General features: G+C 42.0%; 1 protein-coding gene across 3 annotated transcripts; it reads left to right on the plus strand.

The window, feature by feature from the left end:
• The first annotated feature begins 172 nt into the window (after window positions 1-172).
• Window positions 173-12,975, plus strand: LOC117759303 (SHC-transforming protein 4-like). 3 transcript variants are annotated; one of them, XM_034581369.1, is made up of 14 exons: window positions 173-1,316; window positions 1,486-1,535; window positions 1,623-2,178; window positions 4,315-4,385; window positions 5,245-5,305; window positions 5,384-5,503; window positions 5,615-5,665; window positions 7,935-7,986; window positions 8,115-8,241; window positions 8,875-9,064; window positions 9,372-9,444; window positions 9,868-9,955; window positions 10,037-10,184; window positions 10,261-12,975. In XM_034581369.1, exons 1-14 carry the CDS (start codon window positions 1,248-1,250, stop codon window positions 10,387-10,389), a joined length of 1,785 nt encoding a protein of 594 aa, XP_034437260.1. In that variant the 5' UTR covers window positions 173-1,247; the 3' UTR covers window positions 10,390-12,975. The 3 variants fall into 3 exon arrangements, with proteins under 3 accessions (XP_034437260.1, XP_034437259.1, XP_034437261.1); XM_034581368.1 differs by having other exon boundaries at window positions 174-1,316; window positions 5,612-5,665; XM_034581370.1 differs by having other exon boundaries at window positions 175-1,316; window positions 1,452-1,535; window positions 5,612-5,665.
• The last annotated feature ends 3,231 nt before the right edge of the window (window positions 12,976-16,206 follow it).

Genomic DNA, 16,206 nt, shown 5'->3' on the forward strand with positions numbered 1-16,206 from the left:
AATCAGTCAAACTTTTAAATCAAGATACATGAATTATCATAAAATTTGGTGAAAATGTCAACAAAACAAAATCTTTAAAAACATCTAGATCTGGCTCCTTTTCTGGATCTTCACCAAGATGTAAAGGCTTCTTCCCTGACCCATACTGCATGTTTCTACCAAGTTTTGTGTCAATCTGTTCTGTAGTCTTTGCGTAATCCTGCAAACAAACAAACAAACTTAGATGAAAACACAACCTCCGTGGCGGAGGTAACAACGGTAAACGCTGCTTAATGGAGAAATCAGCCATAAGATTAATTGATCCTAAAATGAATTTATTTCAGGCCCAGATTGCAGTTTTACTGAATGACCACAAGGAAGTGACAAAGCTCCTCTGCACAGAATTTGAATGCACTCATATCTTATCTTCCTATTTACGTCAAGTTACCTGTAATCACGTTGTTGTGGAGAAAAATCCAGATGTCAGAAATACTTATTCATGCTGAGTTATATTTGTGAAGTGAATGAATCTTCCGGTTTACCCTCCCTCCTTTTTGTGGATGGAAGATAATATTTTAATCAAGAATAAGTGCAGGATGTGAAACACTTTGCTCGGCGTCGGTTATATTGCTCTGATAAATCACGCGGAAATGCAAATGTCTCAGTTAAATCCCTTCCTCTTGTGCTCTTTCAGCTCATTTGAATATCACATGCGTTAGGTTCACTCTCCTACTGTCAAGTCAAGTCAATCTGAGCTGCTCCTACAATCACTACACCCCTGAAAATTAACAGGAAACACCATTTTGAGGTTAAAGCCAAGTTAGTAATGTATTAATAACCCACTTCAACAGCATCTCTGAGGTGCAAGTGATGTTAGAAGAGAGGATTAGAGCGCTCATGTACTCTATTGGCTCTACTTCAGTGTATTAAGAGTGTGTGCATGTGTGTGTGTGTGTGTGTGTGTGTACAGCATGAGTCACCCTACCCGCCTGTGATTGGATGGCCGTGTGTGGGTGAGGGAGGGGGAGAGAGAGTTAGGGGCCGTCTGTCAATCTCCCCTCCGCTCCATTCACACATTCAACCGCATGCACCTTCACGGAGAGACAGAGGAAGTGAGCAAGAGCCTCTCATTCATTAAAAAAAAAAAAAAAAGAGAAAGTTCATTCACAAAAGCTGCACAATTCTGTGCCGAGCCTCAGAGGGAGAGAAGGCGAGTAGATGTGGAGGTGAAGCAGAGCTGGAAGCCTGGAGAGCGACGGAGAGGCTGAATGAGATGGGACTGTAGAGGAGAGCCGACTGGACCTCAGACTACACAGGACATCCACAGTCCCACGCTGGTGAGTAGGAATCCCACAGTACGCCAGATAATCTCCCAGTGATCAGCTGATTAATCAGATTGCCTTTCTCGTTTCTTGTTGTATCTGCAGTCTCCAGTCCAACCTAACAACAGTGTGTCGTCTAATTCCTGGCAGGGTTTTTTAGTTTTTCCTCTCTTTTACTTCCCAGTGCTCTCGTCGGTCCAGTTACTTGATTATGAGACAGCAAACCTTACCCAGGTACACATCCCAGTCAGGACTCTTTACAGGGAGCTCATCTCTTTTGCAGCTATTACAATTTGATTGTGACACTTTCACCTCCCGCATGCCTGCTCAAGCGCACCAAATACAGTCGTCTCGCAACGATTCCGTCACATCTCCAGAGGATCGGCCCCAAAGGATGCCGCCCCTGAAGAGGGAACTCCCCTTGGACTCTGATTTTGCTCAACTGGACCCCGGGGCACCCCCACACCAAGGGCTATCCACCCTGAGGGACTTCATCCCTCGAGTGGCCAACATTCGGCTGCAGAGTCCCTTCCCTCTGTCTGGCCTGAGGGGACAGAGAAACACAGCAGGGGACAGAAGCGTTGATGGACACGCTGACAGACCCTGTTCAGGAACACAATGGGGATCAGGACCCGAGCAGAGAATTTGTAGCCAACCCTCCCTTCATGTGCCGTTTTCCAGTGGCCAAAGCCGGAGTCACTTAGCCCTGCTCTGCGCAAAAAGACCCATCACCCTGCACCGGATGGCCAGCCTCCCCTGGACCCCCGGCTGTCCTCCCTGCCCACAGCACAGAGGTGGTCCGTGCTGTGTGAAGACTTCCTCTGCAGCAGATGACTGTACAGTGACGGCAAACAGAGCAGTTCATCATAACATCAAGGTACCCATCCCCTCATGCTCACCAGTACATGGGACACAGGAGTTTTACTTTCCCTGACTAATCTTGTGTTTTTTCACTTTGGCTAAAAATATGAATGTAAAAAGATGGCGAACGTGTGTCAGTGCAAAGCTTCGTCACTTCACAAAGGAAAAGAAAGTGCAGCTAATGTCATATCCAGGGTCTCAGCAGAGAGTTGTGGCACAGTATTACCAGTGCCAACACACACACGCACACACTCACGCACACACTCACGCACACACTCACGCACACACTCTCCCTGTGCTCTATTCACACTATCACACTCCTTTTCGTACATTCCCCCCTCCCTCTCAGATGGAGCTTCCTGTGTAGGCAGTAGTGACTCATCCTGGCTCTCTGCTCCTCTCTACATCAGCTTTGCTTGCGTGTGTGTATTTGAGTGCATGCGTGTGTGTGTATCCGGTATCACTGGAGCCCATGCCCTCCTAGAACCGGAGGTGTGTCCGCATGGGTGATCAGGAGCGGGGGCCCTGCGCGCTGACCACTGATGGAAATGAGAACGGACTGTCTGGTTGTCCTCTACAAACAAGCGCACGTACATACACTACTCTCCTGCACAACCACTCCACCGACACACACATGTATTGATTTAAGTCTGGTCTCCATCAATGGACTTACTCATCCTGCCTCCAGCCTGTGGGGTCTGCCGAAGCCAGAAATGTGACTGGCCAGGCGTATATCTGAGCACGTGGCCTAAATGATGCCTGGTTGTGTTAACAGCTCCTCCAGCCTCCTCATCTCTTTATTATCAAAGCATGTCGGGATGTGAAAAACTATTTTAATAAAATAAACAATTTCTAAAGAGCACGATTCTGGTTCATAGGTCCAATTGTACATAGAATTAACTCCAGGGTTCTTTGACCCAAGGCAACAATATAAGAAGAAGGTTGTAAAACCATTAGGAAACTTTAGGATTGCAAGGTTGGGCAGTCGCCTCCTGACTTCTCTTCTAGCGCCACCATGAGGTTGACATTTTTCTTTATTCGTGACTTGACGAATCCTCATTAATTTGCTGATCTCCCAATCAAAGTTTTCTTTTTCTGTAAACTATATAGGCCTGGATTATTTTAGCAACAAAGAAGAAGTGCTCACTAACACAGATTTTGACAAATTTCTGAACTAAATTCTTAAAAAAACGATCTTTGACTTTTACCTAGTGAAAAATGGAAGTGGAAATAATAGTATTTCAACTATTAAACCAATATACCATGAAATCTGATAAACAGTTACCTTCCTCATAAAAAATTGCAACAACTCTTGCCTTAATTTTTCATCTAGTTTCTTTGACGTACAACCTGAAAATCAAATGACTTGTCATTTGACCCAGGAATTGAATCCATTCCCTTTGAAAAAAAAAAAAAATGATGTTAGCTGGTGTTAGTAGGTCCAATAGCCAAGAAGAAGCTTGACAGAAATTTTAATTCAGAAAAGATATGGTATACAGTTAACTGTCGTCTGCATAGAGGCTAATAGATCAAAGACAAAAGTGAAAGGTTTATATTACATTTAATCTGCAAAATTAAATGCTACAAATAATTCCAACACTAAATCATTGATTTTCCAACCTTTGTATCGTGATCCTCTGTTGAGAATGTTTTTTCTCTCCCAGTAGGAACGGGGAGTAGTAACCTACAGTGCAATGAGGTTTCCAGACCTTTGGGCTTTTTATCGCTTGAAGTCAAAATGTTAAATCATGTTAAAGCATGTGTAATCTAAATGGGTCATGAACTCTTCAACTTTTCTATAGAGTCATTTTTCCTCTTCACATCAATGTGACTTTTAGAAGCGTGAAGAGAGTTTTTATTGTGTTTATTTGGGGGTAAATCTAAACTGCAGACTGCAGAATAAAAAGGAAAAGAGGTCAGTCATGTCTGCTACACTTTATTTGTTTCTCTTTCCTTTTCTGTTAATTCTCTCCGAGTCTGTCAGATTTATCTTTCAGTCCCGTGGGGACTCTTAGATTAAGACGGAGCAGGACGGAAACAGTGCCTAATGTAAATCTGCACTCTGTCTGAGATCACTTAAGACTCTTATCATGACTGTTTCTAGATGAATCACATTACATCTGAATAACTGGTGTTTGGTTGTGTTTTCAAGTACATGGGCAGTGTGGAGGTAACCCAGTCCATGAGGAACCTCGACTTTGATACGAGAATGAAAGTGACACGGTAGGATGTCCCTCCACCACCACACAATATGAAAAGATATTTACATATATATATATATACTGTACATATGAGAATATGACATCAGAATAAAACTGTGCATGAATAAATTGCTGATGAACGGAGGAGGAAACAAACATTTGCTTGAACCTGACCGACTACATTAAATCAATATGTATTTATCAAGACATGTGTGGCTTCTTTAAATAAAATACTTCAAAAGGGGAAATTTAATTAAATGTATAACATTTCATTAGCATGGGTTTCTCCCCATCATCATCATACAGAGCAACTTCTGTTCACAGCAACGTTCCTTAATGATGGGGTAGAAAATCTAATTAGATGAAATTCCCCCTAATGATCTTCCAAAGTCTCAGGATCTCTGGGTCCATCACATACAATTTGTTTTCAGTGAGAAGAAAAGCCCTTCCTGTCTTGTTCTGTGGTGGGATGTTGGTTCTCTGTGTGTTTGTATCTGTTGACCTCTCTGACCCAAGCCACAGAACTGGGAATATGTTCACTCAGACCTTTTTTTTCTTCAGTTTTTTCTCTATTACTATTTTTCAGACCATTTCTAGCTGTAATCTGGCTCTTTTTTTGTATATTACTTCTTTATCTAAGCAGGAAATCGCTCAATTTACAGACTTTTCAAAAAGAGACCAGCTCCAAATAGAACATGACACAGAGGCTTAAAACATAGAAAACAAACTTATAATGATTTAGATCAAATATGAAGAAAAAGACAATCACAAAACTTTAAATATCGGGTTAATGTTTGATTGATAGAATATATGAAAATGAAATATGAAAGAGAGTGTGTGTGTGTGTGTGTGTGTGTGTGTGTGTGTGCGTGTGCGTGCAGAGAGGCGATTAGCAGACTGTGCGAGAGGACGTCAGCCAAGACAGCAGTGAAAACTAAAACGGTATGACGCACGCACGCACACACACACACACACACACACAGACACACACTGAGTAACAGTGATTTTTGTCCTCATCAGTCTGTGTACAAGGGGCCGTCGGCTGTTCTTGGTCGGATGAACCTGCAGTTTTCTGGGCGCAGGATCATCGTCACCGTCTCCACAGACAGCGTGACTCTGATCACCGCCTCCTCCTCACAGGTGACAGCTTCACACACATGAACCAAATTCGAACTGTCATGCATCAGAAGTATTGACGTATTGAAAACCAACCCTGTTTTCTTCGTCTTCCTTTCTTCTCTTCCTCAGAAGATCGCCCACCACCCCATGCAGGCCATTTCATTTGCCTCGGGAGGAGAACCAGTATGTTCCTTTCCTCACATGTCATATGTTTAACATGGGAACACACACACACACATAATTTGATTGTGTTTGATTACGACTTGGTTCGCTGCCATTTGTTAAGTATTTATTTGTATTTCCTGCCTCTTGAACTTTTTAAGCTTTTATTCGGCTCTGGAAGATCAGAGTCTATTTTTATCAGAGCAACTAAAAAGGAAATATTTGACTTAAGTGGAAGATTTTAGTCCTGATTGCAAACTTAAGAGAAGAAGATGTTTTTGATCTAAAAATCGCTCTTAAGTTAAAAGAGCCACCAGATGTTGAGAAGGAAACAGATGCAGACATGCACTGTTTAAAAATAACTGTAAATGATATCTGCGTTCATGATGAATAATAATAGTACAATAGGTTTTACGTACTTTTGATATTTGTTTAAACATTTAATAATTTGTTTTTCTTTTATTGCATTTATGAGGATGAAAGGAAACATTGTCTGAACATAACAAATTATGCATGTTATAAATATATATGATAGACCTATATATGTTTATAAATAGTTGTTTAGTTTAGAAAATGAGGTATTTGCAAAAGAAAGAACATATGTATTATTAGTCTTATGAGGACTTGAGTTGAGGAATGCTCTAATGAGTCACTTGATAATTGTGTCTCATATATTTTTCATACTCAGTAAATATCTGCTCTATTCTTAAGTTGTCTCTTCGGAGCATTCGACAAATACACGCGCATCAAATCCAGAAATCCTCTCCTTTGGCTTGATGCGACAGTCAAAGCCTGCAGGAGCTTTCATGAGCTTCACACCTCGTCCCGACTGTTTCACACTAATAACTCTACTGTCCCGCCTGTTCCCTCCAGGCCCACATTAATTCCATGTGACAGAACTTGGGTTTTTCACCCTCATGAATGAATACACGCTCTATCGGAAAAAATGGAAAATCAATGCAGCTCTGTTAATGTCAGTGCAGCCAACAGGAAGTGTCAGTTATTAGCCGCTGTCTGGGTCAGACCCTGGTTAATAAACAGTTTGGATACTGTGAGGTTGCAATGGCCAAAGATTAGAGGGAGTGGGGCGGTAGTTTCTCTTCTGGGGGGAACAACACTGGCGAAAAGCTCTGGACGGGATTATGGCTCGCTGTTTAATTAATTAGCTGCAATAATCTTGTCGTGTGCTCTAAGCCTCGCCGAGTTGTATCGGACGCGTGGAAGATAGCGAGGGAATTAAAATCAATCTGCCACCGAGGCTTTATGGTGAAACAGCTGAGTCTGCTCTTGTGTCAGAGAACAACTGATAAGGAGTGAATTCATTAAACAGTGATTACACACAAATCACCAGTCACTGGAAATGTCCGCTTTGGTTTTCAGTGATTCGGTGATAAAATTATGAATGGAGCAGCTGATTACAGATGCTAAAGCCCTTGACATGTACAGGTTGTAAACTGAACTGCACAACAACACAGTCGGGAGGTTTATTATCACAGACACAGACAAAAACAACAACACATTCATTCTTTAACAAATGAAAAGTTTGATTAAAGGGCAAAAATAAAATAAAACACCCAGCTCAATTTAATATAGGAAATATTCAAAGTTTTTAAACTGGTGTGACTGTGAATAAAGATGGACGACATGACAGCGCCCAAAAAGTGAAGCCAAAGCGTCACAATCACCACCTGGTGGCTGGCTGCAGTATAGGTCATAAATCACAACTCCTCCATGTTAGTGGACGAAACACAGGCCAAACTTATAAGTCAAAGTACACGTCAAATATAAAAAGAAATTCAGAGACGGTTTATTTCATGTCCGGTAGTTCTTATCACACTGACGGATGTTCAAATGTAAATTTTTCATTTGAATAAGTTATGTGAGACTATAAAAGTATATGGGTCAGAATAGTACAAGAATAAAAGTCATAATACAATGAGAAAAAAAGTATAATAATATGAGAATAAAGTTGTAATGTTATGAAGATAAAGTCCTAATATTACGACTTTATTCTCAAAATGGGGGAAAAAAAACATTTTTGATTTGGGAGGAAGAAAGATTTTATTCTTTACATCTAACTCTCGGCAAGAATGCAGATATAAGTGTATTTTCATATTGTCTCTTGTCTCTATGATTAGTTGCACATGACACTCCCCATACAAACTTTACAGTGATTCTGTTTATTACTTCCATGAATACAAACTTCATCATGGCTTCATTTCTGACTTGAAGATTCAAATTTACTGTTCAGCTGCATTTTGCATATTATTTTTTGTCATTTTCTTTCCAGGACGTGGTCGATTACATCGCTTACGTTGCCAAAGACCTCACCAATCAGAGAGGTAGGCAGAAGCTTGGTGCTCCTCTCATAGCTTATCATTAGGATGAATTGCGCCTCCATTGGATTTGCTGAATTTGTCGTGTAATTGCAAATGCGATGACACGATATCTCTCTCTCTGTCGCTGTCAGCGTGTCACATCCTGGAGTGTCCGCAGGGTCGGGCCTGCGAGCTCATCAACAGCATCGGTCAGGCCTTTGAGAATCGTTTCCACCAACTCCTCAGCCACACCCCTTCGCTCCTCTGCACCGATCCCAGGTCGTCCCTCTGTGCACTGTAGCTGTATCTAACTAATGTGACACAATAAACTAACACACATTTAATACACTGCATATTTCACCCATCTGATCAGAGGTGCAGTTTAGTAATGCCTCACCATAGATTTGCTTTTATCATAGTAAATGTAGAACTTCTAGAGTTTGGTCCAGACTTTTCTCATATTTCTGTTCGGCTGAAAATAAGTTTGATCAGTTCATTTATCGAGAATCTAATTATTTTACTAATCTGTTGTTTGAGTCATTTTTTAAGCAACAATTTGAAACATTTACTTGTTCCAAAGCTTCACAAATGTGGGTGTTAAAGTGTGTCAGTAGGTATTCAGTGAAGAAGTCCTAGTTTGGAGTTTTGTCCTCAGTTGGACAAAAGAAACGTGTTGTGTTAGTATGGGCTTTGATAATTAGTGACGAGCATTTGTCATAATTCTGTACATTTCACAGCCAAAAGGATTCGTGGATTAACTGATCAATAATGAAAATTATAAATTTTCAGCTGTTCATCAGTGTTCACAAACTAATTCCAAGAAATCGGTGCTTTTACGTGTTACGTGTTGCTGTATGTGTGTGTCTGTGTGCGTGTGCGTGAGGTTAACATCCTGTGCCTCGCTGGTTGCAGGTCAGCAGTGAGAATCAGTAACGATTGGACAGAGGAGACAACAACAGAGCAGGAGGTCAAACAGGAAGGTGAAGCCCATGAGCACTGTGACTATTACAATGTGATCCCAGGAAAGACGCCCCCTCCTGGTGGGATAGAGGACCTGCGCATCACAAGGGAGGAGAGCAAGCAAGATGCTGACATTCAAGAGGTATTTAAAAGGCTGTTGGTGCTGCTAATTCATTTCAATCGAGAAAACCAACCACTTTGTCAAAACCACTTTATTTATAACAGACAATATGTTTCATTCAGTGTGACAGTGTGACTTTTGGGGTGTTGTACAGGAGGTGTAACCCCCCAATCGCCTTGTAAATCACATCCTAACATCAATTTTCACACATATTTACATACTAATACACACACACACACACGCACACGCACAAACACACACACAGACACACACACACACACAGGGAGATCTGTGTCTTGTGTCTATGACTCATCTCGTGCTGTTGCAGGTCTGTTTGCCTCGGCCTGTTTCACTGTATGAGAACTGCTCCATCACAGAAGAAACTCCAGCTCCAACTAGAGGTGAAAATCATCACTATATTTCCAGTCTTACTCCCAAACCACAATATCTCCTGTACACTGAACTGTATCTGCATAAGAAAACAGTAAAAAAAAATCTATTTAAATCTGAAATATATATATATATTATTTATTCTAATAAAATGTTGGTGCAGATCCAGGGACTTTTTAAAAATCACTTTGTTTAACATTGTGAGATCTGGCATTTTTCAACATTTCAACAATCTGCCAAGGAAAAATTCATTGCTCTTCATAAAAATTAATTTGACACCAATGAGGTGCTGCTTGATTGATTCTAAGGGGACTGCTGGGCCTTGGCTGTGATATGTTCTCTACTGAGTGATGTTGTAGTTAAAGATATAGTAAAATAAACCAAGATATAAACCTGATTGGTGCGACTGACTTCCTGTGTCTCCATGAACTCAGTGGGATGTGAGGTCAGTGGACAGTGCTCTCCTCTCTCTGAGTCACTGATCCAGGACCTGATCCAGGAGGAAGGCTGGTTCCACGGCAGGTATGAATAACCAACTTGAACATGTCTGCTGGTGTGTCTCTCCCTCTTCTGCTCCCAGTAACGTTGTGTCCTTCCTCCCAGTTTGGGACGAAAGCAGGCAGAGTCCCTCCTCACCTGCAGTGGGGACTTCCTGGTCAGAGAGAGCAGCTCTGCGTCTGGTCAGTACGTCCTCAGCGGTATGGAGGGAGCCACCGTGCGGCACCTGCTGCTGATCGACCCCCATGGAAAGGTAAAGGTGCGAGTTTGAACGCAGGAGGACGACCGACCGGCAGCTGGCTTACACTCTGTTCTTTCTGTGCGAGCAGGTGCGGACCCGTGATCAGGTGTTTCTGAGTGTCGGTCACCTGGTGCGGTTCCACATGGACAACCAGACGCCCATCATCTCTGGAAGCAGCGAGCTGCTGCTGAAGCAGCCGATCCTGCAAAGACACTGATGCACATTCATAGGCTCCGTAGTCACACGTGCAGACATTAGCCTTCAGCACTGGTGGGTCTCAGCGTTTTTGTGAGATGAGGGACAATGTACCAAAAAAAAAACTAAAACCTTTAAACACTTTTAGCTCCTTGACAATTTCAACATGTGAACATCCAGCACTTTCCACAGTATTTTATTATTTGGCCATGAAAACACATGTGTTGTATATGTTCAGTGAATAGTTCCTGAAAGTAAACTTGTGCCTCTCCCTGGGTTGAGAACAGCTGCTGGCCTGCAGAGCCTCCTCTCTCTGTCTCAGGATGAATTTGTTGGTGTTTACTCAAAGTCCAAGCACAATCACTGGTGTCGGGAGGAACTGAGCAGGATGTTGGCAGATGTTCAGATTCACTTTCTTTACATGCTCAACTCATCTTTCATTCGTTTTTTGTTTTGATTTGTTATTCTTCTGTGTTCCTGCCTTTCTTTAAACTTGAAAACCACTTTTCATTCCACTTTTCTGTTACTTTCTGAATATGGAGTTCAAATACTCTTAGTAACCAGCCGCAGAATTGCAGTCCAGTCTCAGATAAGCTGGTAAATATCAAATAATAACGTTTTTGTTGCCCATTCATTGTAGTTTAATACATCTTTAGTTCTGTTTCACAATAACAGATATTTCTCTCTTGGTGTCTCTTCTCACACGTGGACAGTAGAACTACGTAGAGTTCAGATAGACACACAAATGAAATGACACAAATCAACTCAGGTGACTGACATATTATTAGTATTGGTTTATCTTCCAGTCAGTAGAATAAACTAAATCAGCTCATGGGAAGAAAATATTCCAATGTCATCAAAACTACATTCACTCTTAGGTTTTTAGTAAAAACCTCTTAGTGTTTTATTTTCACGTCCAGCTGAGACATAACAGTGTAATTTGTTGTCTTGTTTATTTGAAAATGTAATTTGAGGACAAACCACTTCGCACCATCTCGTTTTCAAGGGGGTCTTCAGACTCAACCAGCCTCAGTCGCTCCGTAGTCGAGGAAACTCGGCGGACACCGCGTGGCGAGGCTCAGCAGCTTCTGTCTCCAGTCGGCCTCGAATAAAACCTGAGATCCACAAGACTGCTGACGTCAAAGTTATTGTGAAGAACTTTCAAATGCATTGACTTGATGATTTTCTTTGTCGTACATGATATGAAACTAAATATATTTGGATTTGGAAGTTTTCAGACAATTTATAGACGAAATTGTGAGACAAATGACCTAAATATATAGTTATTATTAGTGATTCATAGCCCTAAGATCTTATATATTTAACTTTCTTAGCTGCCCAGACTCTTAACACCACAAGATGGTGCTATCTGTCTACACAAGAGCTTACCATACCATCTCTTGATTGGTCAAACACTCATTAGCTCAACTTCTGAAATTCTCCATTTGTTTATGTGGCTGTTGCATTTCTCATGAATCTTATATGTAACATGTTTTTCTATGATGCAACATGGCCAATACATATATGATCAAACCAGTGATTTATGCTACAGCGACATCCTTCATGTCCCTGGTTACTGAAAGACCAGTAAAAATGATTGATAAATATAATGTAGAATGTAGGATAATAATTCCTGCCACACTTCTCCCTCAGTTCTCAGCAGCCCCTCACATGCACATTTTGCTGGAGTAAAAGATGACTGTGTGCTGAAAGTATGCGGTGGACTGTTTTTCGGGCTGTGGCCCTCGTCATCCTCTGAGAGAGGCTCGGAGGGTCTCGCCCACATTAATCACCCTCGGCGCGGCTTGTTAAGCTGAGATCAGGGAACCACTGGCAGCTGATGTGCAGAGAAGCAGCTCTGACACAGAAAGAGATAAACTCTGAGAGGGCATCTGAAGGAAAAACAACACTCGGAGCCTTTCTGTTCAGATAACTGTGTCAGATGTGAGCACAGAACGAGCTTCTGGGGTGTCAGAAAGCAGACTTCTCTGTCGTGTGACAATGAGCAGGAAATGAACACACTTCAAATGTTATCTGTGCACTTTCCTACACTCTCTTATCTGATTGCGTCAGTAAACAAACAGACGAAGTGTTTCTCCCCCGACTAAAAATCTGATAAAACCATCATCCACTAAGATGAAAGCTATCATAGCTGTGAAATGAAGCCATTTTTTTCAGCCCAGCGAAGTTATTTTCCTGCTTCGATTACGTCCCTCTGGATTTTCTCTGAGTCACAGGGACCTCGCCCGAAACAACTCACCAAGAACAACAATGACCTAGTGTGTGATGCCATTCTTGCACATTTGTGAGGCCTGCTGATGATCACATGCTGTCAAACCTGTGAGCTCACCGGTTGACCTCTGACCCAATCATTAATGTCTGAGCAGCATCTGGCAGCCTGTGGGTTATGGGAGGAGCATGAACTGGGTCAGTATCTGAGGGATTCTGCTCGTCACTGGTCAGATAACCTTCGTTATTCAGCATAAAAGGCAGGTTTCTTCTGGTTTAATGGGAATTTGTGCCGAAACATTTAGGCCTTTGAAATCCTTTTTAACTTCCAGATTTAAAGGGTAATTGACTATTTTGGTTAACTTTATTTTGGTGATAATATTAGATGAGTACCTGAGCTGTATGTCCAAAGTGGACACAATATAGTAACTACAATCAAATGAAACTCTGGGTTTTGGACCAGTCATATAATCAAGAAATCTGAATGCTCCAACTTGATTTTGAGGAATATCGTGATGTAGATATTTATGGGGTGCCGATAAAAATAAAATAACAGCAACATTGCACCATATTTAGCTTCAAAATGTTTGTTTTTGAAATGATAAATTACTTTTTAAATATATTTATTTAAAAAAAAAAAACAGTGAATATGACAGACCACAAATTGCGTAAATCTGGTTTAAAAAAATGTGGCTTTACAAAATACACCACTTTTTTTTTTTCTTTGGAGCTAAATATGGTGAAATCTTGTTTTCAGCATGTACCACTTTCCAATCAGCACCCATTTTATAGACTTCTAAAATTAATTGATTAATCGACTAGAATGTCCCTAAGTAGAGCACATACCTCTTCCGAGGCCCAACAGTTCCCTTTTAGCCTTTTGGCCATTCGCTAAGGCCACATAACATTATCCCAGCTACACACTGATAACGGTTTGTCGCCCTATAGTTTACAATACAGGGGCTGAAAAAAGCCTACACATTTAAATCCGCTAGATCCAGATTTTTATTTGTATCTGCAACTAAATGTACTCACTCGTAAATATCATGGTTCTTTCTTGACCCTTGACCTTGAGTTTTGTGTAAATCTGTTCAGTAGTTTTTGTGTAATCCTGCTGAAAAAATTAACCAACAAAATTGGCGGAGTCAACAATGAACAATAATTACTTGCGGCCATACTTATGACATCTAGAACCACCAAAAACACAACTGTATCCAACTGTAAACTGATTTAATGATGATCCAAATAAAACCGGATCACTGGTAAAGTCTAATAAGACAGTGTTACACACAAGTTCCCCCAAACCCCTTCACAATAAAACACAGAGGTTTTAACTGTTCAGGAGGTTAACTGTCAGAGTCTTGACATAATTAAAAGTCTGGTGCTAAAACTACAGCAGATACTTAATTTATGCATCCACGTGTTGGGTGGAAGCATTCGTTGCTGCATGTGTGTGCATTCTTCAGACCCAGCCTGTGACATGACAACCCCTGAAACAGGAAATAATAAACATTCAGCCTAATCCTCAGGTTCTGTGGCTTTGGTCCAGATCCAGAGAATTAAAAAGCCTGAACTCTTTGAATTCCTTTATGGAATAAACTTGAGTGCTGATGAGCCTGAGGGCATTCACTTTAAACACACACCCTCACACACACACACACACACACACACAGATGTACTGTGCATACACAGACAAATTGCACGTATGACAGAGCAGTCCCAGACCCTGACGGCCCTAATGGAACAATTAAAGTCTTAAAAAGCTCCCAGAGAGCAAGAGCATGAAATTGTCCTTCGTTTTTCAATGTTATCAGAGTCACACAGAGTTCAAATCTGGGAGGAAACAAAACAAGGCTTGGCCACTGACTGAGCCGTGTTGCAGCAGTTACCGACATGCCAACATCTACACGTATGTTCCTCCAGAGACAGCGCAGGGGAGGAGTCGCGTGAGTCAAGTTCGATTGGCAAACAAATGCACACAAACAAAAAGACCCAAGTTCTTTTTGTGCCTGGTTCTGTTTCCTGTTTTCCACAAGTCAGGAACCAGCGAGGGCCTGCTGCAGCGAGCAGGGAGCCAAGGGTTTCTGTTGAAGTAGAGAATGCCGTGCAGAGTCGCTGTCGGCCGAAGTCTGGGCAGAATAGACGAAATAGAATAGTGTGTGTGTGTCTGTGTGTGTGTGTGTGTGTGTGTGTGTGTCTGTAACCCCCACAGTGATCGCCTCACCCCTCTGCTTGAGCTTCTACCTCCCTCTGCTCTCAGGCCTCAGCCCTTTACCCCAGCTTAGCACGACGGCCTGTCTCCGAAGCTCTGATGGGTGTGTGGACTCTTGGCTGTTTGCAGGCCTTTTTTTAGTGGAAACACGCACACAGAAACACACACAGACACACACAAAGACACACGCTCGCACTATACACTGTGTCCTCGAGCACAACATACCCTGGAGTTTCTTTACCTCTTCCAAACTTCGTCTTTCCACTCACTCTTTATCATCGCCTCTTTGGAAACTAGGTCAGTGTCAGTTCATGCCATTAGCTTCTGCTCCAAGTGTATGACTTTAGGAACGTGTGTGTGTGCGTGTGTGTGTGTTTCATGTTCAGTTAGCAGCAGCCATGCTTATCTGCCACTTGGCTTAAGAACTTCCTTGAAAATGTTTGTTTTCATGCTCTCTGTCAGTGGATTGGAAGCAAGACTGTGTGTGTGTGTGTGTGCGCCTGTGTGTGCGCCTGTGTGTGCGTGCGTGTGTGTGACACGCCGTTGATCAGGGGGTGGGGGATTCCAGGATTGAAGCACGAGGCAGCAGCAGACAGATGTGGGAGACTCGAATCAAAACGTTTCTGCTCGCCAACATCAAAAGGCGACTTTTCCTCCAGTGTTGGTCTCCTCTCGTTCTCCATTCCTCTGCCGTTCCCTCATGCTTTGGCCAACAGCTCACACGTCTCCCCAGGATTTCAAGATGAGGCCGAGATCAGAACCTGGATCTGAGCAAACACCAGGAGGGATGATTCAGTGGATCTTTGTCATGCTGGACTTTCTCTTCGTGGTCCTGGAAACCCTGGGCCTCTTTCAGCTGCTCACAAAACCCCCTAAATACTGTCTTGATAATTCATGACTTTTCCCAACTTTATTAAAATTTCTCATGAACACAATTTCGACTTTGATGACAACTTTCAGAAGCTACAGAAGATCATGTATTTGATCTCTTTGAGCTCTCGGAGACACCAGCTGTTTCATATGCTTCATATCTGTGAATGGTGTTAACTGTACTTTTTATGCATGAAGTCTATTTGGACTGGTGTTATTGGAGTTTTACTGTGGACGTTTGATTCCGCTGGGCTCAAACTGACCCCAACACAACACTATGCAGAATAACGTACTGTACATTTGTTATGCCTCTGCACCAGCGACAGACAGATTTATTATGTATTCACATTGTCCGTCTGTCCCATTTGTGAACGTGATATCTCAGGAACCCCTGAAGGGAATTTCTTCAAATTTGGTTTGATCCTGGTCACTGTGACCACACCAAAAAAACTAACAATCACCCATTTTGGGTCTTGTGAACGCAATATCTTAGGAACATCTTGAGGGAATGTCTTCAAATTTGGTACA

This window comes from Hippoglossus hippoglossus, chromosome 3 (assembly GCF_009819705.1).
Source record: "Hippoglossus hippoglossus isolate fHipHip1 chromosome 3, fHipHip1.pri, whole genome shotgun sequence".
Lineage (NCBI taxonomy): Eukaryota > Metazoa > Chordata > Actinopteri > Pleuronectiformes > Pleuronectidae > Hippoglossus > Hippoglossus hippoglossus.